Source organism: Bos indicus, chromosome 18, assembly GCF_029378745.1.
Source record: "Bos indicus isolate NIAB-ARS_2022 breed Sahiwal x Tharparkar chromosome 18, NIAB-ARS_B.indTharparkar_mat_pri_1.0, whole genome shotgun sequence".
In the NCBI taxonomy this organism is placed as follows: Eukaryota; Metazoa; Chordata; class Mammalia; order Artiodactyla; family Bovidae; genus Bos; species Bos indicus.
In genome coordinates this window covers 63,513,316-63,538,043 of record NC_091777.1, presented here as the reverse complement: position 1 = coordinate 63,538,043, position 24,728 = coordinate 63,513,316, and the positions used below count along the sequence as shown (strand labels likewise).

General features: G+C 55.8%; 2 protein-coding genes across 6 annotated transcripts; both read left to right on the top strand.

The window, feature by feature from the left end:
* The first annotated feature begins 6,264 nt into the window (after positions 1 to 6,264).
* Positions 6,265 to 16,199, top strand: LOC109571858 (leukocyte immunoglobulin-like receptor subfamily A member 6). Of its 3 annotated transcripts, XM_070771796.1 has the most exons (11): positions 6,265 to 6,886; positions 9,771 to 10,626; positions 11,036 to 11,170; positions 11,325 to 11,364; positions 11,534 to 11,823; positions 11,969 to 12,271; positions 12,489 to 12,785; positions 12,992 to 13,294; positions 14,000 to 14,014; positions 14,289 to 14,492; positions 14,912 to 16,199. In XM_070771796.1, the coding sequence occupies exons 2-10, from the start codon at positions 10,620 to 10,622 to the stop codon at positions 14,408 to 14,410; spliced, it is 1,512 nt and encodes a 503-aa protein (XP_070627897.1). In that variant the 5' UTR covers positions 6,265 to 6,886; positions 9,771 to 10,619; the 3' UTR covers positions 14,411 to 14,492; positions 14,912 to 16,199. The 3 variants fall into 3 exon arrangements, with proteins under 3 accessions (XP_070627897.1, XP_070627896.1, XP_070627895.1); XM_070771795.1 differs by lacking the exon at positions 14,000 to 14,014 and having other exon boundaries at positions 6,268 to 6,886; positions 11,325 to 11,360; positions 14,912 to 16,198; XM_070771794.1 differs by lacking the exon at positions 14,000 to 14,014 and having other exon boundaries at positions 6,268 to 6,886; positions 11,036 to 11,360; positions 14,912 to 16,198.
* Positions 16,200 to 18,897: 2,698 nt separating this feature from the next.
* Positions 18,898 to 24,043, top strand: LOC109573021 (leukocyte immunoglobulin-like receptor subfamily A member 2). Of its 3 annotated transcripts, XM_019980222.2 has the most exons (9): positions 18,898 to 19,202; positions 19,959 to 20,108; positions 20,326 to 20,361; positions 20,520 to 20,804; positions 20,958 to 21,263; positions 21,471 to 21,749; positions 22,030 to 22,329; positions 23,118 to 23,168; positions 23,298 to 24,043. In XM_019980222.2, the coding sequence occupies exons 2-9, from the start codon at positions 20,060 to 20,062 to the stop codon at positions 23,417 to 23,419; spliced, it is 1,428 nt and encodes a 475-aa protein (XP_019835781.2). In that variant the 5' UTR covers positions 18,898 to 19,202; positions 19,959 to 20,059; the 3' UTR covers positions 23,420 to 24,043. The 3 variants fall into 3 exon arrangements, with proteins under 3 accessions (XP_019835781.2, XP_070627894.1, XP_070627892.1); XM_070771793.1 differs by lacking the exon at positions 20,958 to 21,263; XM_070771791.1 differs by having other exon boundaries at positions 18,898 to 20,108.
* The last annotated feature ends 685 nt before the right edge of the window (positions 24,044 to 24,728 follow it).

Below are 24,728 nucleotides of genomic sequence, written 5' to 3'. Positions count from 1 at the left end.
CAGGAGAGCGATTCCACTGGGCGGTGTGCGTGGTCACCGCCCTGCTTAATGGGGTCAGACTGTGGTGCCCACTTGGATTAAAACAGAAACTTTACCCCAAAATCCCGCTAGGGGGCGGCAGCGTCCAGTTATCAATATTTTCGTTTTTAGTTCTTAATAGAAACATAAGAAATGGCACCCCACTCCAGTACTCTTGCCTGGAAAATCCTATGGACGGAGGAGCCTGGTGGGCTGCAGTCTACGGGGTCGCACAGAGTTGGACACGACTGAGCGACTTCACTTTCACTTTCCACTTTCATGCATTGGAGGAGGAAATGGCAACTCACTCCAGTGTTCTTGCCTGGAGAATCCCAGGGATGGGGGAGCCTGGTGGGCTGCTGTCTACGGGGTCGCACAGAGTCGGACACGACTGAAGCAACTTAGCAGCAGCAGCAGCAGAAGCACAAGAAACCTGCATGCCTCTTACAGGCCTGGTATTTTTAAATGTCCTTATACATTTTAAGCATATTTTAATAATTCATCCTAGATTTAGCCAGCTCCTGCTGATGCTGCTAAGTCGCTTCAGTCGTGTCTGACTCTGTGACCCTATGGACAGCAGCCCACCAGGCTCCCCTGTCCACGGGATTCTCCAGGCAAGAATACTGGAGTGGGTTGCCATTTCCTTCTCCTCAGCCAGCTCCTAAAATGGCTATTTTAGTTCTGCACAAACATTGGCACATTTAACCCTGGTAAGAATCCTCCACAGAATGTCCTACTCTCTCCTCCCCTTTTTTGCAAGAACCAGGGACTGAAACATTAGATAACTTGCCCAAGGTCAGCCAGCTCTGAGTGACGGGGCCACAGACCTACGTGAACACCTGACACCCTGCCCTGACCTCAGGGCGGGCTGTATCTGGACAGCCAGGAGGTTTCTGTCCTGGCTCAGAGGAGGGTGCCCAGCCCCCAGCTCATTATTAGTACTGATCTTTCATTTCTTATTCACACTCGTGGTTAGTTCCTGCAGAGACCTGCGTCCTAACTCGGTGGTCTTCATCTTTGTTTCCTCCGGTTCCATTCTTGTGCTGTTTCCCTGTTTCACTCTCTCTCTGCCTCTCTCTGTGTTCCTCTCTGTCTCTGTCTGTTATTTTCCCACCATTACCGTATTATTCAGGACTCTCCAGGATGGACAGGTCATCACACAGTTGTATGGGGATTTCTGAGAGGAGGCCATCACGGGAACAGACTCTCAGGGTTCAGGAGGTGGAGAGTCCGCCCCAGGACCTGCTGCAGACCCAGAAAAGCGGGTGACATCATCAGTGTAGGTGTGTGATAGCGTCAGTGTGCGTGTGTGACAGCATCAGTGTGGGTGTGTGACAGCGTCAGTGTGGGTGTAAAGGCCTAGACCGGGAGGGCGGAGGTGTCAGGCCCAGCCTGGGGCTGGGGAGGCGGGAACCAGGGGCTCTGAGTCTGAGGGCTGGAGATGCCCACATTGTGAGGGTGGACCCCTTCTCTCAGCCACTAAACTCAGCTCATCTCTTCCAGAGTCTCCTTCGCAGTCACGCCCAGAAATACTGTTTTACCAGCTCTCGAGGCTCCTTAGCCCAGGCAGGTTGACACATATGTTAATGATCACAGTTAGAATGGTGCATTTCTCCTAAAACATGGCATGACCCTGACCTCAGGCAGACTCGCCGACAGGTGGGTGCTTAGCAGAGAGAAGTGTGGAGGGCTGGCGTTCCTGGAGACGTTCCTGAATATTCTACGCCCCCGCCCGGTTCATGGATGGTTGACATGGTGCTGTCTGCCCCACTGAAAAGGATTTTTATGAGTCCAGCCCACAGTGGGGAGCAGACAGGGTTTAGGAGAAATAAAGACAAAGGTAAAAGAAAAACCTTTCCCACCTGGGAAGCAGGTGGGAAGAGAAGACTGGCCCGGAGAGAGGACAGGAAACACGAAGTCAGGGATAGTCTCTTCTTCCTGATCCCGTGGCCTCCCGAGCCGGGGATGGACTCAGGGCCCTGCGGTGCAAGGACACTCCCGCGGGGAGGGCGGCCCCTACCGCTCTGAGGCCCTCGGGCGCCACCTGGAGGACGAGCCGGGCAGTGCTGCGTGGTCAGGCAGCGAGGCTCCACCTCGCGCTCCGACCCTGCCCGCTCCGGTGTGTTCACTGGGGTGAGTGACGGGGCTCACAGTGGGCCCCCTCGTGGTGGGAGGAGAGACGTCGCCTGGGTGCGAGAGGGCAGGGACAGATGCTCAGACACTGAGCTCCCGGGGACGAAGAGCTCACCTCGATGACCTGAAGGGTCCCCAGGCCCCCAGGGAGCCGAGCGAGGATGGATCCCCCTTGACCGGCGCCCGCAGACGTCAGCCTCCAGCAGCCTGTGAGCGAGGCCCGCATGGCTGGTCAGCTCGGACGCAGTGCCAGCGGGGGCCCGGAGTCTTCCCTGTGGTGCCAATGACTGCTCCCTCTCCCCTGGGTACCATCCTGGTGGAGCGTTGACAGGGAAACACCGAGGTGGAATAAATGCCACGGGGTGTGTTTATACTGCTTGGCAGGGGCTAAGTATAAAACTCTGGCAGGGTGTGTGTGTGTGTGTGTGTGTGTGTGTGTGTGTGTGTGTGCTGCCATTAAGCGGGGGCCGCTCCGGGGACCAGATCAGTGCCAGACAAGTAAAGACGTTTCAGGGACTTCCCTGCTGGTCTGACGGGTAGGACTCAGCACTCTCGATGCAGGGGGCCCGCGTTCCACCCCTGGTCAGGGAGCTAGACCCCGCATGGTGCGATTAGGAGTTCACGTGGGACAGTCAAAGGTCCTGCAAGCTGCAAGAAGACCGAAAATCCCGTGTCCCAAAGAAGACTGAAGATCCCTCGTGTTGCAGGTAAGACCTGGCGCAACCAGATAAATAAATATCAAAAAAGCCATTTCTCTGATTCTTGTTGATGTTTGGCAGAAACCAATGCAGTACTGTAAAGCAATTACCCTTCAACTGAAAATAAATAAATTTAACTTAAAAATTTTAATTTTCTTTTAATTAATTAAAATTAATTAATTAATTTCTTTTAATCAATTAAAAATAATTCCATTTCATTTCTTCTACTGAACTGCAGTGCTAATAATCTACATACACATGCACACATGTGTACACACCCATGCACACAAATACATGCACACACATGGGCTTGCACACATATGCACACTCACCCAAAATTAATACATGCCAATGATGATACATTCATTTATTTGCAGTACTATCTAACATCTCCACATTTTAATTTCCTAAGGAATGCCATCCCCACTAAGGCCTCTAACGGCACTTTGGTTTTACATAGCAGAGTCCCATCAGTGGGAAACCATTGATTCCAGAAAGATCAGATCAGATCAGTCACTCAGTCGTGTCCTGCTTTGCGACCCCATGAATAGAAAGGTGGTATGTTGATTCATAATATGATAAAAAGTTAAAATAGTCAAAATGAATGATTCTCTGAATTATAAAAAAGTCAAGAATCATAGAAAATTGTATAAAAATTCCTTTTCCGGAGGGGTTTGTGTTTTGTTCTAATGGTTCCGAGCGCTCACTGACAGAATCTCTTATCAAAACCTGGAGCCTCATGATAAAGAACTAGTGATTAGGGGAGGGGGTAAAATGGGAGACTTGGATTAGCAGACACACACTGCTCTATAAAATAGATATCCGGGGCTTCCCTGGCGGTCCAGGGGTTAAGAATCCGCCTGCCAGTGCAGGGGACACGGGTTCCATCCCTGGTCTGGGAAGATTCCACGTGCGGCGAGGCAACTAAGCCCGCGCACCACTAGAGGGCCCCCTGCTTACCACGACTAGAGAAAGCCCGCACCGCAGTGAAGACCCAGTGCAGCCACGGATCAATAGACAAGATTATAAAAAAAGAGAGAGACAACAAGGACCTACTGTAGAGACAGGGAACTATATTCAATATCTGGTGATAATGTATAACGGAGGAGAACCTGAAAAAGATACATGCCCGAGTCACTTTTCAGGTGTTCACTTCACTTTGTAATACCTGAAACTAATGTGACATTGCAAGTCAACTATACTTCGATTAAAAAATAATTTTAGAGTTAGTGATTAGTGGCGAGTTTAGAATCAAATTATTCAAAATCTGAATGACTTAATGAAGAGACACCCAGTTTGAATAATAGATGGGATATCATAAGGGCTTCCCTGGTGGCTCAGATAGTAAACAGTCAGCCTGCCAATGCAGGAGACACGGGTTCGATCCCTGGGTTTGGATGATCCCCCGGAGAAGGAAATGGCAACCCACCCCAGTATTCTTGCCTGGAGAATCCCATGGACAGAGGAACCGGGCAGGCTACAGTCCATGGGGTTGAAAAGAGTCGCACATGACTTAGCGATTGAACAACAACAACACACGTTCTAACAGGGCTTGTTGAATAAGCAACCACGTTGTCTGAACCCTCAGAGCTGGTGAGAACAGAACCTACTGAGGAGGTCTGGGGGCAGAATGTGGGTGACAGTGAGGTTGGGTCGCTTCCTGAATCTGAATCCGAACCAGACCACAGAGTAAAGGTAACAACATTCAGCCAAAAAAGGGGAGGGGGTGGAGAAAGAGCTAGACAAATGCAAACTCTTGTTATTATTTATCCCCCCTTTTTTGGGGGGGGGGCTTCCCAGGTGGCGCTAGTGGTAAGAACTTGCCTCCCAATGTAGGAGATGTAAGAGATGCAGGTTCAGTCCCTGGGTTGGGAAGATCCTCTGGAGAAGGAAATGGCCACCCACTCCAGTATTCTTGCCTGGAGAATCCCATGGAGGAGAATCCCTGGAGAATCTCACCAGAGGAGCCTGGCGGGCTACAGTCCATGGGGCCGCAAAGAGTCGGACTGAAGCGACTTAGCATGCATGCATCCCATTTTTTTGAACACATGTATCATTGTTTTCTTTCCCAACAAGAAAAATAATTGAGAGGCCACGTTTACTGCTTTTTCACTTAAAAATCCACCCACAGCACCTTGCATGCATGCTCCTTCCATGACAACATGCATAGGTTTGTGGCAGGTTCCACGGGGCCCTGCCCTCTGCCAATAATGCCCCCCCCCCGCCCCCCCACTGACTTTCCTACCTGGGGTGACATGGTTTAAAAATGAGTGACAGGTCTGGTCGGCAGTCAACGGTGGGCAGGGTTGCCTTGTCTGAGTGTCTGCACATGGGTGAGTTTCGACACAGGGTGTGTGGCCCATCTCATCTTGATTTGAGGGAGGAAATGAGGCGGATGGCTGTTTTCATGCAGAAAGGGAAGTGCTTTTCAGAGGACAGTGACTGACCGCAGAGCCTGGCTTCCTGCCGCCTGCCGGGGGCCCTCTGCGGTGGCCACGCCGCCCCTTTCCTGGGTTCCCTTTTTCTTGGAGGAGCTGGTCAGCTGGGCTGGGGGCGCAAGGTGGGTGGTCTGGGCAGATGTGGGGCTTGGGTCAAGACTCCTAAGGCACGAGGACCTTGATGCTGGGAAGGATTTCAGACACCAACAGCCTGGCTGTCTTCTCCTTGAACAGAAGCAACCACTGGGGCTGAGGGCCCCGCGGGCTTGAACGCAGCAAGGCCTGGGACCGGCCACAGGTCTGAGCGCTTGGACAGACTGACCCCTCGGACAGGACATCACTGCCTCCATCTCTATCAGACCTTGCCTTGCTGACCCCAACATCCCGAGGAGGTCCCTTCCTGAACACCCAGCTCTGCCTGTGAGCCTGGCTTTGGTGCCCTAGGCTCAACAAGCCCCTCTCTGGGTCTGTGACTCTGAGAAACCCCGGGTCTCTCCCTCCCTCTGCGTCGGACCCCCCTCCCCAGCCTCCTCCTCACAAGGCCGGCCCCTCCCCTGGGTGTCGTGATGGTAGGACTCAGGGGGCGGGGGCACCAGGCCACCCCTGCCTCGTCATAGGGCCCGTGTCCTGTGAGCCCCGTGGGGTGCAGGCAAGAATCCAGCCACCGTCCCAGACCCGTCGGGTTCTCTGCACACTCGCCGGTCCAATAAGCCCCGCCCACCCACGTTGGACAAACGTAATTGTTTCCTTAGTTCACCCACACCTGTAGACTGAAGGCTTTCGGTTTAGAAGTGATCTGAGCCAGCTGGGAGGCAGGGTGAGTGTGGAGAGTGCAGCCCAGGGTCACAGGATACGGGGAGTGGGGTGGGTGGGGGCTGGCAGAGACCAAGCTTCACAGTTGAGGTGTGCACCTACCCCGGAGGGCGTGAGGGAGGTGGGACCGAGAGCCTGTCTGGGCGCCTCCTGATGGAACAATGTGATGTTGACAGGAGAGTTTTCTTTCTCCTTTTGCGCTGGGAAATCTAAGTGTTTGAGCGAGGAAATGAGCGCTTTGAGTACTGTCAGCCTGTTAGGACCAGAAGCGGTGCAGGGAAGTTTCTCCACCAATACCCGACCTTGTGGTCTGGTTATTTATGTAATTATCCATGTATCTATGTAACCACGTATCTGTGTATTTATCTATATAGCTATGTATGTTTCTGTGTAGCTGTTTACCTATGTGTCTATGTAACTATCTATATATTTAAGTGTCTATGCATCATCTAGCTACTTATCAATCAATTCACCTATTTATCTACCTATCATGTTTCTATCTATGATGAGTTAATACTATGCCTGCTTCATCCAGACTCAGGTTGAGTCTGGTTATGACAGATCTTGCTAGAAACACTTATCTGTGTAATTGTTTTGTTCATTTAGTTTTTCTATGACACCAGACCTTGCTTGAGGGCAGGGAATACATGGGTTTTTTCTCAATTTTATCTCCTCATTTCCTGGGATGGCCATGGGTTGACATGCTTAAATATTTCTTTAGTGAACAGGGATAAGATTGCTGAATGGTGAAGGATGAACAAAAGAGCAAGTCATGGAGCGGTTAAGGTGAGTGATCTTGAGCAGTCAGAGAAGAGACGATGTCATTGGAAAAAACAAACCCAAAACACCTCATGGCATTTTCCAGTCCCCGAATTGCTGTGAGTTACCCTGGAAGCACGACCCAAGACAAGGATGGAAGTGTAGGTAGTTTATCTGAGAAGCAAGAAGGCGGAGTGGGGCAGGGAGAGTGTGAAGGAAAGGAATTCCTGGTAGAGAAGCCTGAGGTCCGTGCAGGAGGTGATGGCAGGGGACTCCACCAGGACCTCGGAGAGTGTAGAGAACGCCCTGCAGGGTCTTCCCTCCAAAGGCAGTGACACTTGGGAATGTATTCATGGGCTTCTGTTCCCCACTGCTTGGAATCGTCCCAGGGATGGCTACGTTCTTCAAGGTCGGGCTGAAAGTGGTTCTGACACCTACAGAGCCATCAACCACGTCAAAAACGAAAGGGCAGGTCACCACAGGGATCTGAACCAGAGGCTAAAAACACATGCTTGAAAACCTCTGTTCAACGGATTGAATCCAGTCTGTGAACTTGACTTCACCCCTTCCAAAACCCTCTGCATCTTTGCCTTCTGGACCGGAAGACAATGCCTCTTTCAGTCCCTACTTCCTCTTTTCCCTCCCAACCAGCGTTTCAGTTCGGAAGTCAGATGGTCTTCTCACCCTTTGAGGAGAACAGAGCGGAGCGATGGTTACTAACCTCCTAGATCAGACCACAACTCTAGGTCACTTCAGGCCGTACCAGTAGAAACTGCTGAAAGTCTAGCCTCAGAGGTCAGCAGCAGTTAATGCACTGGGAGTGGCCTGGGCCCCTGCCTCGACTAGGGGCACAGAGCCCAGATGAGGGGGGCCTCGAGGAGAGCTGGCCTGCTAGATGGAGGGAGCAACATGCGAGAACATTCTGGAAGGCCAATGGGAAGACGGGCAGTAACCAAAGGGCTGCCTGTCAGGGCGTCATCTGGTTCCATCAGCCCTTAAGGAAACGTCCCGAATCCTGGCCACAGAGAAAGAGCTCATTCCTGTTGTTTTCATGATGGTTTTACACTTTTAGATTCTTATTTTGTACTGTTACAGGCTCCCCAAATTAGACATATCTTTACAATTCTTGCATTTACACAGAATTTTCACTGTTCTCTAGGTGCCAGGAAACCAGGCCAGTTGTCCCCTCCCTGCCAAAACAAACAAACAAACAAAAAAAGGGGAATATTAGAAGACTCAGGCCCATCACCACTTGTTTTTGCTTGCTTGTTTTCACTGAATTTTTGGCAGTGCAAACCCTGTCCTCACAGGAATTCGATGTGTTCTTCTCTGGTGGGGACATTGAGGGGCAAACAGAGCGGGAGAGGAGGGATGAGACAGTTCTTGCAAGACCCTGGACACCAGGGAGAACTTGTATGTGTAGACCCCGGGGAGCTGGGCCACCAGGGGACGGGGGAGGGGAAGGGGAGGGGAGGGGGAGGGGGAGGGGAGGGGGAGGGGAGGGGGAGGGGGAGGGGAGGGGGAGGGGGAGGGGAGGGGGAGGGGGAGGGAGAGGGGAGGGGGGCTGAGTGGTGCAGGGAGCAGAGGGAAGCGGACTGGAGAGTCCTCGAGACACCGCAGTGAGAGTCACTCAGCCATCAAAAAGTCAGACTTGTAGTCACTATAGAATTAATTTCTATGAACCAACCACTTTCAGATCCACAAAGAAATCCCAGCTTCCCCTGAGTAGGAACAACCAAAACAACAGCAGAGGAAAATTCCAAGGGATGAATGTAATACAAACTGTGCAAAACTGAGCCCATGTAAGTGTCTATCTTTCAAACATTCCTGAGTGGTACAAAAATCAGATTTGAAGAAGTGAAGAGCTACATCCGATCCTTGGACAGCATCCTTGGACATGACAAATATGCCAGTTCTTCTTCAGCTAATTTATAAATGAGCCCCAGTCTTCAAAATGCACTAACAAGCATTTTTTCAAAAACTAGACAAATTGATACTAAACTTTATATGGAAAAATAACAACTAGGAAACACTAGTTGAAGCAGTATGACAGTATAACAACTAGAGAAGCAGTATGCAGGCAGAAGGGATGAGCTCAACCAGAAGTTAAAACACACCACACAGGGACTTCTCTGCTGGCCGAATGGTTAGACTTCGCCTTCCAATGCCCCGGGTTCTATCCTTTGTAGAGCAGTTAAGATCCCATATGCCCAACAGCCAAAAAGCCAAAACAGAAAGAGAGACAATATTGCAACAAACTCAACAAAGGCTTTAAAATTGGTTCACATTAAAAAATTTTAAAAACATTTTTTTAAATAGCACATACACAATAGAGCCTCTGAGTCATGAGGCAGTAAGAAAGCCTAGGTGCATCTCCTTAGCCTGGGAAAAGAAACAAAAAAAGAATCAGCCGTATTCCTCAGGCATTTCAAAGCAGTGGGGTATTATACACAGTGTGGTTTACATGCAAACGGATGCTCTGGGAGAAGACATGTGGCTACAGCATAAGGTCAGTAGCTGCTAAAATTATTAAGTGAATGTTTAATGAGGAACGTGGTATGTTCAGACTCTCAGAGTATCAATATCTCCCCGCACCCCAGTGACTGACCACAAAGGGCAAACCACAGCTTCACTCTGGGGAAACCCAGGGCACGCCGAGTGCACCCGCAATCCCTGATAAGGAGAAACAAGGACAGCACAGCTTGGCTGGTACTCCGCCCCCAGCGCACAGCCCGCATCTGACCAGAGTGGCCTGGCTCCTGTGCTGTGTGCCTCATGCCTCCTTTCTCGGCGGCTCCCCTTCTCCCAGCGCCCAGCACCCAGCACCGGCACCGCTCTCATCACCCTTGTGAGGGGAGGAGCCCGGGTCTCTGGTTGGGAGACTGATGGAAACTTCACTGTGTCCACACAGGTGGCCCTGAGCCAGAGACTCGAGATGAACACAAGCCATTCAAGACCAGGAGGGGCTCAGACCTCGGGCAGGAGCCGCTGATCTTCTGACCGCCCAGCCCTAAGCCCAGCACTGGGCTCTCATCACCTCATGGCACATTTGGACCAAGCCTGGAGCACATGTCTGGGTTTATGATGGGCGGAAATTGTTTGCTGAACAAAAAGGATTCTGACATCTTCTGTGGGACGGCCTTGGATACTGACATGTAGGGGAAGAGCTGCTCGACTTCTGGTGAAAATTTCAGCGTTGAAACGCACGCTGGGGGTGACAGGCACCTGCCCATGGCATCCTCATGGTCAGCGTGGCCTCCCAGGCTCTGTCATCCTGTCCCTCTGATCAGTCCAGGGTGGGCAGGAGAGTCGCTGTGATTTCAGCACTCGTCACCCTGCTCAGCCCCACTCCATGGGGAAGGAGAGTGAGTCATGTGTTTATTATCATCATTTAGTTATTTGAGGATGAGCCTTGAATTTCCCTTTCAGATCCCCTAACACGCCTTCTCAGTGGTGGAGATAGGGAGACAGTCCTGGATTATCCGGGGAACAGGGGGTCCCCTGTCACCACCAAGGTCCTTATGGGTGAAACAAGGAGGCAAGGAAGACACAGCCAGAACACATGTGACTTGAAAGCAGAAGCTGGAGAGCTGTGACTGCCGGCTTTGAAGATGGGAGGGGTGATGCCAGGGAGAGGGTCATTTGTAGAAGCTTGAGAAGGTGAGGGGAGACATTTCCCCCGAGTGACTGGGAGGAACGCAGCCTGACGACACTGCGGTTTTAATGCCGGGGTTTCCAGTTTGGACTTCTGACCTCCAGAATGGAAGGTAATTACTGTGTCAGTTTAACGCGGTGACTTCCAGCAGCTGCTCTGTAGCCACAGGAAGCAAACACACAGAGTATCTGAGGGGGTTTTGGTGGCCGTCGCTGTTTGCTTCTTTGTTTGCCAGTCTGAACTCTGCAGGCTCAGGGTCTGAATCTGTCATGCCCACAGACGTACCTCTAAGCCAGGCACATGGCCAACACCGAGAAATAGGTGCAGATGCTTGGGGGGAGAAAAGCCATCAGACCAGGAAGGCTTAGGGCAGCTTAGAGTTACGGGAGGCCCCAGAAGTGGTCTGAAATGTCTGTCGAACCCACTGCCCACTCCAGCCTCAGCCTGCAGAAACTAGGGCCCGGCTCTGGGGAGGGTGGGTCCCTTCCTGCGGGGATGCTGATGTGACAATCGCATGACAGGAAGCACCAGCCCCGGAGAGGACACACCCTGTGTTCTGTCTGTCCAGAGGACACCTAGATCTCCTCCATCCTCACAGCCTGGACCGCAGGGAGGACACGCCATGGCCCCCGTGCTCCCCGCCCTGCTCTGTCTCGGTGAGATGAGGAGGCGCAGGGGGAGCCCTGGTCTGGAGGGACCTCCCCCAGCAAGCCTACTCCGTCAGGGGACCCCAGGGCCCAGGAGGCTCCCGGGGAGGAGAGGCACTGCTCAGATCTGAGGGCAGACCTTTCACAGGGTGCTCTCTTCCAGGGCTGAGTGTAGGCCTGAGGACCCAAGTGCAGGCCGGTGAGTCTGTCTCAGGGCCTGGCTCCCTCCTCTCGTGGGGACAAGGGTCACCCCCAGGCTGTGGGCAGGGGGAGGGCAGCTCGGGGCTCATGGAGGGGGAGTCTGGGAGGTCTGGGCTGAGAGCTGGGGCCTGGGGTGGACGCCTGGTGAGCCTGCCTCTGATTTCCTTCCAGGGATTCCCGCCCGCCCAAACCCACCATCTGGGCTGAGCCGGGCTCTGTGGTCCCCTGGGGGAGTCCTGTGGCCATCTGGTGCCAGGGGACCCTGGGGGCCCTGGAGTTCCATCTGGATAAAGAGGGAACCTCAGTCCTCTGGGACAGACAGAAACCCCTGGAGCCCCGGGACAAGGCCAAGTTCTCCATCCTACACATGGGACAGGACCACGCAGGGAGCTATCGGTGCTACTACAGCACCCCCACTGGCTGGTCAGAGCCCAGTGACCCCCTGGAGCTGGTGGTGACAGGTGAGGGACACTCGGGAGCCTCAGGCTCTGCCCTCGAGAAGGGGGTCTGCTCTCAGGGGCTGTCCCTCTCACAGCCCAGCCCTGGGGAGGGGAGGGGAGGAGAGGGTGGGGGCCCCACGGAACCAGCTGCCTCCTTCTTTCCTAGGACCCTACGGCAAACCCAGCCTCTCAGCCTTGCCGAGCCCTGTGGTGACCTTGGGAAGGAACGTGACCCTCAAGTGTGGCTCCCGTCGGGGATTTAACAGATTCCTTCTGACCAAGAAAGGAGAAGACGAGGTCTCTTGGACCCTGGATGGACAGCGAAGCCCCGACGGGCAGACCCAGGCCCTGTTCCCCGTGGGCCCCGTGACCCCCGGGCACGGGTGGACGTTCAGATGCTACGGCTTTTACAGGCACACCCCCCGGGTGTGGTCAGCCCCCAGCGACCCCCTGGAGCTCCTGGTCCCAGGTGAGGAATCCCGTCCTGACCCCATACATTTGTGCAGACAAGACAATGTACTGGGGTCTCTGCTCCCAGGGGAGCCCCTGTGAAAGGGTGGGGAGAGGAGCGTGGGGCTCACAGGATAGACACAGAGACTGAGACACGGCGAGGCCTGAGGCCGGGCCAGGAGAGGGGGGTCCACAGGGGAAGCGGTCCCAACAACCGAGTGCGTGTCTCTCCCCAGGGCTGTCTGGGAAGCCCTCCCTCCTGACCCCGCAGGGCCCTGTCGTCACCTCTGGACAGAACCTGACCCTCAGGTGTCACTCTGATGTCGGCTATACCAGAGTCGCTCTGTCCAAGGAGGGGGGACAGGACCTCCCCCAGCGCCCTGCCCAGAGGCCCCAGCGGGGGCTCGCTCAGGCCGACTTCCCCCTGGGCCCTGTGGGCACCGTCCACGGGGGCCGGTACAGATGCTACGGTGGACACGGCCTCTCCTCCGAGTGGTCGGCCCCCAGTGAGCCCCTGGAGCTGCTGGTGGCAGGTGAGGAGACAGCGGGTCAGTCGGGGACCAGACTCTGCACAGGCCCCACTGGGGAGCCCCAGGGGTGATGCTGGGACCAGGGGAAGGGGTCCCGGGGAGGAGACAGAAAGACTCGGAGAAACAGAGACAGCACTGAGGGGCCAGAGAGGCCCGCGGAGTCTCGCTCAGAACCTGGGCCGGTGCCCGCACCCCCTTCCTCTCTGCAGGACGGCTCAGAGACAGCCCCTCCCTCTTGGTGCAGCCGGGCCCCTCAGTGGCCCCGGGGGAGAATGTGACCCTGCTGTGTCAGTCAGGAAACAGGATGGACACTTTCCTTCTGTCCAAGGAGGGGGCAGCCCATCACCCCCTGCGTCTGCGCTCCAAGGACCAAGACGGGCGGTACCAGGCCGAGTTCTCCTTGAGCCCTGTGACCTCAGCCCACAGGGGCACCTACAGGTGCTACGGCTCACTCAGCACAGACCCCTACCTGCTGTCACAGCCCAGTGAGCCCCTGGCGCTTGTGGTCTCAGGTGAGGCAAGGTCTGTCCGTCTCACTCAGCAGCTCGGGGCTCTGCCCCGGGAGCGCAGGGTGGTGGTGGAGGAGGGGGCCTTAGGCAGTGGTGGAGGAGGGGGCGCTGAGGGAGGGGCCCCTTGCTTGAGGGGCCTCGGAGCCCGCGCCCTGCCCCTTCTTCCCACACTGGGGTCTCGGAGGGCCAGGTGGGCAGTGTGAGGGTCTCAGGGAGGCCACAGGGCCGTGCATGGCAGAGGGGAGTGAGGTGGGGACCCTGGGTCAGCCCGGCGTACGCCTTCCTGGGCTTATTCCCAGGACCCAGTCTCCCAGCCACAGACCCAGATCCGAACCTGGGGAATCTCGAGGCTCTGTGCTCAGGGGAGACAGCCCACCCCAGGGCGCTTTGAGATTCTGTGGGGGGACAAGGCCCCTCAATCGTCAAGGGCCGGCGGGGAGTTGGGCAGAGATGGCCTGGGAGCCACAGGCTGCAGGGGCCTGAGGCTGCTGGATGGGGGGTCAGTCTGGGGAGGAGCAGGCCCGCCCCACCCCATCCTGCCCCCTCCCTGGGCAGAGTCCAGCCGGCAGACACAGAGGGCTGAGTGAGCGCCTGTGGTGGGCGGTGGTGGGTCCATGGGACCCCGCATACCACTGCTCAGGGGCGGCCCCCACCCCGGGACCCCACAGACCACAGCTAAGGGGCGGGCCCCACCCTGTGGTGTCTGAGCTCCGGCAGCTCAGGGTCCTGAGCAGGAACGTCTGAGACAGTAAGATAGAGAGGCCCCGGGAGGCTCCCGAGGAGGACATGGCCCACCCACAGCCTCTCTTCAGGACACTCGGGCCCCGCTGACACCCTTCCCCAGCACCGCAGTCAGACTTGCGAGTGGGGATGAGGACACTGTCCCCATCAGGGGCTGGGCTTGGGGCCACGTCCTCTCACGGGAGGCAGGTGCCCTGGGTGCACACCCCGGTTCTGGGTAACGGGGCCTGCGCTGACCTGTGCGCCCTCATCCCAGACTACACGGTGCAGAATCTCATCCGGATGGGCCTCGTGGCCTCGGTCCTGCTGCTCCTCGGGGTCCTGCTCTGCCAGGCTCGGCACGACCACGGAGGAGCCCTAGATGCTGCCCGGAGCTGAGCACCGAGGCCTCGCACTGCCCGAAGCGCAGCATCCCGGGATGCCAGCTTCCCGCCTGGGAGCTTCTGGAAGAGCCTCTGTGGTGCGTGCTGGGTGCGCTGTCTGCAGAGACCCTGGGGGAGAGACGCGAGATGCTCCGCGGGGGCAGGAGGAGGCCCCTGGGGGCTCGGCCTCTGCTCACAGGGGTCCCCCTCCCTCCTGGGGAGGACGCCCCGACTCCCGGCTCCTACCACCCCCGGGCCTGAGGCTCATCCCAATGGCAGGAGCAGGTCCTCACCCTGCACGCCGGCAGGCTCTGTCCACTCTCATGAAGGATGTGAACTTCATTTTTAATGCCCGCCGTCTCTGGTGTGTGCAATGACCTCCATCCCTTTGCTCTGAAACAGAACTTCATTTAAGTAACTGAATAAATGGGTGAAGGTGGGGCCCCATTGGGAACAGATGGATCCAGAACTCTTCCCTGAACCCCCCAGACCCCTCACGCCCTGCTCTCCTCATCAGGTGACACCCAGTGTCGTTTCTGCAGACACCATCACTGCGAGGGGACACCCTGGCGTTTGAAGTGACAGCCAGGTGCTCTGCTGGTAAACGGCTAAGGAATACAACAGTTTATAAAGAGCCCAGGTGTGCAAGCTGTGTGTCTCCTTTGGTGCAAACGCTCTCCGTGGCCAACCTCAAGGAGCCTGGGTGAACACGCTGAAGGCCCGGTGGGAAGGAAGGAGCAGGCTGACTTTCCCACAGGAGCGGGTCTAATCCAGCCAGCCCCTACTGATGGCCCCACGCGCACAGATGTGTCCTTTGTGTTAGGTTAGATCATTTCCATGTCAGTTTCAAGCCCCACTTTCCATGAAATCAGATGCCAAAACCTTAATCCATTCAGACGAGAGGGAAAGAGAAAACAATGCAAGTACCAGTTGCGGGAGAAAACATGGAGCACTTTGGCTCCAATACCTTACAGCTTGGAGTGCAAATCGCCTCAGTAATTTGGGGAGGAAATAACAACCATCAGTTAAAAGGGAGAGACACACAGCCCCCACCCAGAGTTATGTAACCGAGGGGGAAATTGTGCCTAACCACCAGTACACATGCAGGAGAGTAAGGACAGAGGGTCGCTCATATCAGACAGATCACAGAAAACAACCTCACAAACATGAATGCTTTGGTGTATACATGCGATGGAGCTTTAAAATTTCATTTTAAAAAATATTTTATTGATCTATTTGGCTGTGTCAGGTTCCAGTTGCAGCATGTCAGATCTTGTTGCCTCATGTGGGATCTTTCACTGCAGACCCTAGTTGTGGTGGGCAGGCTCCAGGGAGCGCGAGCTTCAGTAGTCACAGCACACGGGTTTAAATTGCCCCTCGGCACTTGGGGTCTTAGTTCCCTGACCAGGGATGGAATCCATGTTGCCTGCATTGGAAGGTGGATTCTTAACCACTGGACTGCCAGGGAAGCCCTGCAACGGACTTCTATATGAGAGAAAAGTTGAACTGCCACAGTAATACAGACCAACTTTCAGGCATGTTACTTAATGAGTGAAGAAAAGCTGTAAGTGTGTGCACGAGGATCTCCATTGCATAAAAGTCAAAAGGAGACAGATGACGGCCTGGCAGCCACTCCAGTACTCTTGTCTGGCAAATCCCATGGACAGCAGGGCCTGGCAGGTTATGGTCCATAGGATCGCAAAGAGTCAGACACGACTGAAGCGACTTCACACGGGCATAAAGGGACAAAACGCGTTACTTGGGGAGGCAGAACTTTGCCAAATTTTAGGACTAGAGGACGGAAAGCTCCCACGTGACCTCCTGGTCCTTACACACTGGGGAGGGGGCGGGGGAGCTGTCAGAGGGAAGCTCAGGGGCTGCTGGAATGCAGTCCTGTCCCTTCTGACACATGGGTACTGACTCCTGTCTGCAGCTCCTTACTGATGAGCCGTCCCTTTGCTCCATCACCCTCCCTAGCTTCTCACCCCTGAGTGAGGTGGGGCTGAAGCAGGCTGGGGAAAGCCAACCCCTGCATAGGGACCAATTCATAGCAAAGTGGCCGTCCAGCAGTCATGGCAAACACTCCACACACTCTCAGCGTGTTTCCACACACCATGACCTCAGCTGCCCAATTGGCATCACTGAGTCCAGCCAGATGATGAGGCGCTGCCCCGGGGAAAACGGGGCCTCAGATGACATGCGGTACAGCAGAGCAGGTGATGACTCAGGCCTGGGAAAGAGGGGCGCCCCGAGCTCCAGCAGCACCAGGCACCCTGAGCCTCCTGAATAGGACAGCCGCCCCAGTCCTTGAAGCACGGGCACTGCCAGTGCCCCAACAGAAAGTGTCACTGGAGGTGGCGCAGACAGGGCAGGGCCCCCGAGCCCACTCCCTCGCTCTCTGCTTCTGTCCTTGGGCTGTACAGGGGCCCGTGTCCCCCCCCCCCACCACCACCACAGATCCCATCAAACTGTGTCGCCTAGAAGTACTGTAGGGACCAGGACCAGGTCGTATTGCTGAGTTTCCCAGGATCCCCGGGGAAATATCCCACGGCAATGTGTAATCTCCTCCAGACGCCAAAGTGACCTGTAGTTGTGTGACGTTTTCAAGGCAGGGGACAATCTGGTCCCCCTCATAAGCTTCAGGAAGATGTGACTACCGTCACCCATGTGTTCACTTGAGGAAGCTGAGGTTCGGAGAACAGGCAGCGGGCTCAGAGCTACAGAGCGGGGCAGGTCCAGGAATGAGCCCAGTCTGTTGACCTCAGAGCCCTGTCTTGCCAGCACAATACTCTTCCACCTTGTACTAGTGTCCGAGGGCCGGGGGGGACATTGCCACAATCTGGGAGGATTAAGACAACAGGCGTGTATTTGATCACAGTTTGGGAGAAGCCCAGCATTAGGGTGTCCCTTGGAGGTTCTAGGGACAATCCTGACTGCCTCTTTCCAGGGTCTGTTGGCCAAGGCACCCCCTGGTTTGGGGCAGAACCTCTCATCATTCTCCTCCACTCCACACGGCTGCAGCTCCTGGTGCCTCTCTGTTGTCTCCGGCATCCTCTCCATGTTCCTCTTCAATTCATCCAACTGGAGCACCTAAAATATCACAGGAGGACCCTCCCCCTGCAGTACGATCTCAACATGATGACACTGCAAAGACCCCATTTCCCAAAAGTCACATCCCCAGGAAGTGAGGCTGCCAATTTCAACATACTCATTTAGGTGAAAATTAACAGCTTCCAAAAGAGAAATATACACAGGAATGACTTTATCAAAGGAGGTGCAATAATTACACACTGTAGTTTTTTCATCTCATGAGGAACATCTGAAAAGAGCTGGATTAATGGGAAGACACTCCAGGATGGTAGGGTGGAAGATTAATGTTGTAAAGAGGACAATACTCTCAAGGTGTCCTGCAGAATTAACTCAATCCCTATCTGAATCCCAAAGGGTATCTCTGCAGAAAAAAGAAAGTCATTTCTCTGAAGTCAAGGTCATTGAGAAAGACCCACGGTAGCCAAGCAACCTTGAAAAGTAAGAACAAAGTTGGAAACCGCACCCTTTCTGATTTCAACACTTACTACAAAGTTCCAGTAATCAAAACAGAGTGGTGCTGGCTTGAGAAGAGACACACTGATGCTTGGAATGCCAACATATAAACCTATACACATGATCAGTTGATTTCTGACAAGACTTCTTCTAAGCCATGATAATGACAAGCAAGTCTTCCTGACTCATCCCATTTAACTGTGCATATATTTTGTTGTAGGATTTGTGGATGGCTTACATGAGAAAACCCGATAAACCTCCTAGATACTGATCCACTCATCACCTACTGGTCGACTTGACACTGGCGCTGTATCACCGTTTATCACCATCACCATCCTCCGAGAGTCCAGTCCCTATAGGATGGTGACCGTCTCAGTAACAGCTGTGTGTTCACACCTTCCTTCCCTGAAAATGAGCCTACTGCCTCAGGGATACAATCCTGGCACACTCGCAGGGAGCATGAGACCCTGTGTGACCAGGGCACAGCATCTGGATGACTCCTTTTCTTAGGAAAACCCACTCCCCCTTCCTGGCCCCTCGCCACTCCTGTGCTCCCACTAGCAGTCTGGGTCTCTCCTTCTCCAGGAAGCCCCCACTTGCCATCACTAGCTTCCTGGACCTCCACCAGTTACTGGGTCTTGCTGCCCTCTGTGGTTCCCCTTCTCTACAACTGACCAAAACCAGAGCCACCGTATTCACTGTCTAAATGTGCACACTGTCGGTTATCATCATCAGAACCCCCCTGAGTCCAGGGAAGGAACTGGTCACTTTCACCAAAGAATCTCATGTCTGGATATAGTAACTGCTCAGTAAACACTGGCTGATGGCCTGGATGGTGGAAGGAAGGAAGACAGGAAGGGAGGGAGGGAGGAACTTTGCATTTTCAGAGTCTCAGAAAAGGGAAGCGACTCAAGGTCACACCGTTTCCATGAAAAGCATAAGCAGAATTGGAACCAAAGCAGTGCACTGGGCAGCACCTAGAACGTGTCTCTCCTTCCACCGTGCTCAGACAGAATAGGCCCAGGGACGCCCCTTTCTCCAGCCTCCGACCACCCTCCAACCATTTTTCCAGTGGCAACCTTGGAACCAACCAGATGTCCTCAGCCCCCAGGACCAGCCAAGGCCATTTGCAGAGATCGGCTCCTTGTCGCCGGCCACCCGTGAGCTCCCAGTATCCTGAGACTAACTCCTGGCCGCCCGGTCCACATGCAGCCTCCGCCTCCCACCCCAACCTCTCTCTGGGCTTCTCCAACCACTAGGACCAGGTGGGTCTGGAGGGCGGGCCGTCTCCCGGTGGACCGGGGGAGAAACGGGGAGCCAGGGCGGGGGAGCACTGAGCTCCCTGGAAACTGCAGAGCCAGCACTGCAGCCACACACTCTTCTAGGATGTCCGTCCAGGGCAGGACGAGGGGGTCAGACCCCAAATGCTGTGGGGCTGCCCTGCTAGCAAAGAACCTGAGCCAGGCCTTCATGGACCCGCAGGCCCTGGGTCCTCCCCACCCGACTCCAGCTCCGTGACTTCCTGCAGCCATGTCCTGGACAAGTGGGTGAAATTCACCACGACGGTGGGTGCCTACCTGACCAGCGCTGCAGGCCAGCTGGTCCCCAGTGGGGCTGGATGGCTTTCTCCTGCAAAGTTTCAGCCTCCAAAGCGCCGCTAGGAGCCTCTGGAGCCCAGCGGCTTATGAGGAGCCCCTTTGGGGTCAGAGCGTCCTCCAGGAAGCTTCTCTTTGCAACCAAGAGGCAGCTTGTTAACCACTATAGAGCCATCTTCCAAGCCTTGGACCAAATGGAAATAATAAAGCCTTTTCCAAAAAAAAAAAAAAAGTAACCAATGTTGAGCTAGGCCCCACCATGCACCTCAGCCTCCTGTCTAGGGACCATGTTACTCTCTGGGTTTTGGGGTGGGATCTGGTGAGACTCCCATGTGCTCTGGAAGGCTCCTGAGCCTGCTGTCTGCTGGGCTCCACTGGGAAGGGCGAGCAGAGTGAGCAGGGTGGGGCTCTTCCTCTTTCTGGAAGGAACCCAAGACGCGCCACCAAGCCTGGACCTTCACGCCCAGTACGTCTGTCTGTCCTGCGGGCTCTGAGGTCTCTGTAGGTCACCTGTTCTGCTGGGGACCATGAGAGGCAGCACCACGACCCTGACCTTCACCGCCCTTCTCTGCCTTGGTGAGCTTCCGAGAAGGGAGGGGTGGAAACCCCTCTCCTCCCACATCTGGTCCCTGAGAGGCCCCAGGACGCAGGAGGTTCTGTGGGGACAGACTTTCTTGGGGGAGAGGGGAATGTCCTCAGGCTGGATCTGACCCCAGCCCTCAGGGCACAGAGCAGACCTGGAGTGTCCAGGACGTGTGGTGGGGCCGGGCGCTCACAGGGAACTCTCTTCCAGGGATGTGCTGGGGCCCGTGGGACCAGGGACAACCAGGTGAGCCCCAAGACCTCCTGCTTCCACCCACCACCACTGGTCACTGGGGAGCACAGTGGGTCAAGGCCGCGGGTGGCCCGTCTGGGAGGGGCCTGGGTGACAGCTGGGGAACCTGGGGGAGAAGGCACCCTGACTCTTTGGGTCTGATTCCTTTCCAGAGGTTCTCCCCAAACCCTCCATCTGGGCTGACCCAGGCACCATGGTCACCCATGGGAGCCCTGTGACCATCTGGTGTCAGGGGTCTTTGCTGGCTGATGTCTACCATCTGTATAAAGAGGGGGACTCTGTATACTGGGAGGCTAAGGCCCTTCAGGGCTCCAGGAACAAGGCCTGGTTCCACTTTGCATCCTCGAGCTCAAGTGATGCCAGGCAATATCAGTGTGCATATCAGAGCAGAAACCGCTCGTCAGAGCGCAGTGACCCCCTGCCCCTGGTGGTGACAGGTAAGACGGAGGGGTGGGTCCCTGGGTCCCTCCCATGGGAGCCTCCTCATGGGCAGAGGAGCAGAGTGTGGGCTCAGGAGGCCCCTCCCCTCCCAGCGCACACCTGGGGTCACTGGGTGGAGGTCCCCCTTTAACACAGCCCCTCGCCCCCAGGAGTGTACAGGGCGCCCTCCCTGTCTGCCCAGCCCAGCCCTGTGGTGGCCGCAGGAGGCAGAGTGTCCCTCATATGCAGTTCACAGTATGCAGCGGGCTCTCTGCATCTGCTGAAGGAGGGAGGCGCTGACCCGCTCCGACACAAGACGTCAAGGAGCTATGGGAACCAGGGGCGGGAGCAGGCTGTGTTCCCTGTGGGCCCCGTGACCACCTCCCACGGGGGGACCTACAGGTGCTATGATGCTCCCAGCATTCAGCCCTATCTGTGGTCGCGCCCCAGTGACCCTCTGCATCTCCAGGTCACAGGTGAGGCCCCCAGGCCCCTCTATTTCCTAGACAGACCCCTGACCTAAGCCTTATGCCCCATGAGCCCTGGGAGAGACAGGGGCAGGGACACTGGGATCCTGGGGCAGGACGTGGGCGGGAGCCTTGGGAGGGAGTGGGGACAGCTCTCTCTGCAGCCCCAGGAGCAGGGCTGGTGTGCAGCCCTGTGCCTCCATGCCCTGTCTGCAGGCCTGTCCCGGGCACCTTCCCTGTCCTCCCAGCCTGGCTTGCTCGTGCTCGCCGGAGACAACCTGACCCTCCAGTGTCGCTCAGAGGCCGGCTTTGGCAGCTTCGCTCTGACCAAGGACGAGGGGCTCAGCCCGCCCCTCCGTCTAGAAGGGCAGCAGAGCCCCGACTTCCCTCTGGGCCGCGTGAGCCGCGCCCACGGGGGCCAGTACAGATGCTACATCGGACACAACTCCTACTCGTGGTCGGCTCCCAGTGCCCCCCTGGACATCCTGATTGCGGGTGAGGGGCCCCTGTCCTGGCCCATGTCCCGACTGTCTGCTCAGGGCGCTGGACGAGGGTCGGCCCTGGTGGTGACGGGTCCGGGGAGAGGGTGCTGGAGCAGAGGCCCAGGTGGGGCAGGGGTCTGGGGGGGAACGTGAAAACAGGAGTGAGAGGCACGGAGATTAAGGAGACGCACACAGACGGGCTGAGAGGAGCTGGGAGGGTCACAGGGAGGCCCCCTGCTCAGAGTCCGGGGTGTGGGGAGGGGCTCTCTGCTCATCACCCCCGTCCCCCCCAGGGATGCACAGGAAACCCTCCCTCTCGGCCCGCCCGGGGGCCTCAGTGCCCCAGGGAGAGAATGTGACCCTGCAGTGTCGCTCTGAGGTCCGGTCAGACACCTTCCATCTGTCCAAGGAGGGGTCGCTCGCTGCTCCCCAGCACCTGCGTCTGCAGGACCCGGCTCCACCCGTTCAGGCCAACTTCACCCTGCGTGCTGTGACCTCGGCCCACAGTGGGACCTACAGGTGCTACAGCTCACACAGCACCGCCCCTCACCTGCTGTCGATCCCCAGCGACCCCCTGGAGCTCCAGGTCTCAGGTGAGGGCCCAGCCCTGGTCCTCTGCGTCCTCCGGGTCAGGCCAGGGCCCTGTTCCCAGGGGAGCTCTGGGCTGAGTGGGAGTGGGGGGTCACAGAAGGTGGGGATCAACTCTGAGGGGGCCGGAAAGAGCCAGAGGCCTCCCTTCCCTGCCCGTCCTTGCCCTCATCCCGGGCGTCCAGACCCACTCCTGATGATGGAGCTGAGCTACACAGGCCTCAGGGTCAACCAGTAGGACTCAAGGCCAGAGCCCTCGGTCCCCACCCTCCTCTGGTCTCCAGTCTTCATGGCCCCTCGCCCAGAGAGCAGCACAAGAGAGGGGCTAACAGAGCCCGTGGCCCCCAAGGGAGCAAGCGGACAGGCCCTGGCTCAGCTGGTGTCCTGGGGGACCGTGGGGCTCCTGGGAATGAGACATGGATGAAGGGTGGGGTTCATGCAAGGGGGGATGCTAGGGCCCAGCCTGGGGGAGGGCAGCCCCTGTCCTGACCCCCAGGAGCTCTGAGGATCAGCTCCTTTCTCCCAGGGGGGAGGCCCCCAGAGCAGTCAGTGAGGGAGGGGGTGGTGGGTCCATGGTGGCCAGAGCTGTCACACCCTACTGATCCCCTCGAGTTTGTGGTCTCAGGTGAGGGGCCAGATGCTGTCCTGTCTGAGCTCAGAGTCCTGTCCTCAGAAATGCCTGAGACAGTCAAAATGAGTTCACATGGGGATGGGGCGCCACAGGGAAAGACACAGAACCAAGAGAGGGGTCTCCCCAACTCCTCACCCACACCACTCACTTTATGCTTCTCAGGAGCCCCTGACAGTATCAGCCCACCACAAAACAAATCAGACTCCAAGAGTGGTGAGTAAGACAAAGTCTGTTACAGGGCTGGGCTGGGGGCCACATCATCTCCCGGGAGGCAGGTGCCCTGGGCCCACACCCGGGTTCGGGAGTGATGGGCCTGCGCTGACCTGTGCGCCCTCACCCCAGACTACACGGTGCAGAATCTCATCCGAATGGGCCTCGCGGCCTCGGTCCTGCTGCTCCTCGGGGTCCTGCTCTGCCAGGCTCGGCACGACCGCGGAGGAGCCCGAGACGTGACCCAGAGCTGAACACGAGGGCCCCGCACCGCCTGGAGCGCTGGAGCCCAGGATGCAAGCTTCCGGCCTGGGAGCTTCTGGAAGAGCCTCTGCGGCGCGTGCTGGGTGCGCTGTCTGCAGAGACCCTGCGGGAGGGACGCGCCGCGGGGCGGGAGGAGGCCTGGGTGTCCCCGGGGGGCTCGGCCTCTGTTCACCGGGGCCCACTCCCTCCTGGGGAGGACGCCCCAACTCTCGGCTCCTCTCACCCCCAGCCCGAGGTGCATCCCACATGGCAGAGGTGGGTCTTCATGCTGCACGCCTGCAGGCTCTGTCTGCTCTCATGGAGGACGTGAGCCTCATTGTTAATGCCCGCCGTCTCTGGTGTGCGCAATGACCTCCATCCCTTCTCAGAAACAGAACGTCGTTTAAGTAACTGAATAAATGGGTGGAAGTGGGGCCCCGTTTGGAACAGATAGATCCTAAACTCTTCCCTGAACCCCCCTCTGGACCCCTCAAGCTCCTCTCTCCTCGTCAGATGGCACCTGGTGTCGTTTCTGCAGACACTGTCAGTGTGAACAAACACGTTGTCGTTTGAAGTGAGTCAGGTGTTGTGCTGGTAAATGGTGTTAGCAATATATCTACTTTGTAAAAAGCCCAGATTTGTGGTTTTTGTCTGTTTCTTCAGTGTAAACACTCTCTTCGTGGCCAACCTCAAGGTGCTCGGGTGAATGTGCTGAAGGCAGGCTGGGAAGTAAGGAGCAGACTGACTTTCCCCAAGAAGCGAGTCTGATCCAGCCGGCCCCTCACTGATGACCCCCATGTGTACAGATTTGTCCTTTATATTAAACATCATGGTTAGATAATTTCCACTTTTTGCCCCAGTTTCCATTAAACCAGATGCCAAAATATCCTAGTTCATCTATAAGAGAGGGAAAGATAAAATGAGGGAAGAGAAAACAACTGTAGGAGAAAATGCTGAGTATGCTGAATCCTGGCACATCACTGGGAGGTGTACTAATTACTCCAGTCAGTTTGGAGACTCAATAACAATTACCAGTTGAAAGGAAGAGACCCAGCTCTGGTCCACAGTTATATAACCTAGAGGAAAACATCTGCATAACCATGAGTGTATGAGCAGAAGCATATGGACAGATAGATGGATTGCTCACATTAGAAAAAAATTACAGAAATCGGTCCCACCAAAAATGAATGATTATATGACAAAATTTTATATGACAGAAAAATTCACAAAGTTAAACTTCTACAGTAACACAGTTCAATTTTCAAGTATGATGGTGAATAAGTGAAATAAAACTATAGGAGCATATTCCATCACATCAAA

Coding starts and splice junctions, on each gene's coding strand:
- LOC109571858 (XM_070771796.1), top strand. Junction 11,171..11,324: donor CCCCGCCCTGCTCTGTCTCG/GTGAGATGAGGA, acceptor GCTCTCTTCCAG/GGCTGAGTGTAGGCCTGAGG. Junction 11,365..11,533: donor ACCCAAGTGCAGGCCGGTGA/GTCTGTCTCAGG, acceptor ATTTCCTTCCAG/GGATTCCCGCCCGCCCAAAC.
- LOC109573021 (XM_019980222.2), top strand. CDS start 20,060: ATGAGAGGCAGCACCACGACCCTGACCTTCACCGCCCTTCTCTGCCTT. Junction 20,109..20,325: donor CACCGCCCTTCTCTGCCTTG/GTGAGCTTCCGA, acceptor ACTCTCTTCCAG/GGATGTGCTGGGGCCCGTGG. Junction 20,805..20,957: donor CCTGCCCCTGGTGGTGACAG/GTAAGACGGAGG, acceptor CCTCGCCCCCAG/GAGTGTACAGGGCGCCCTCC.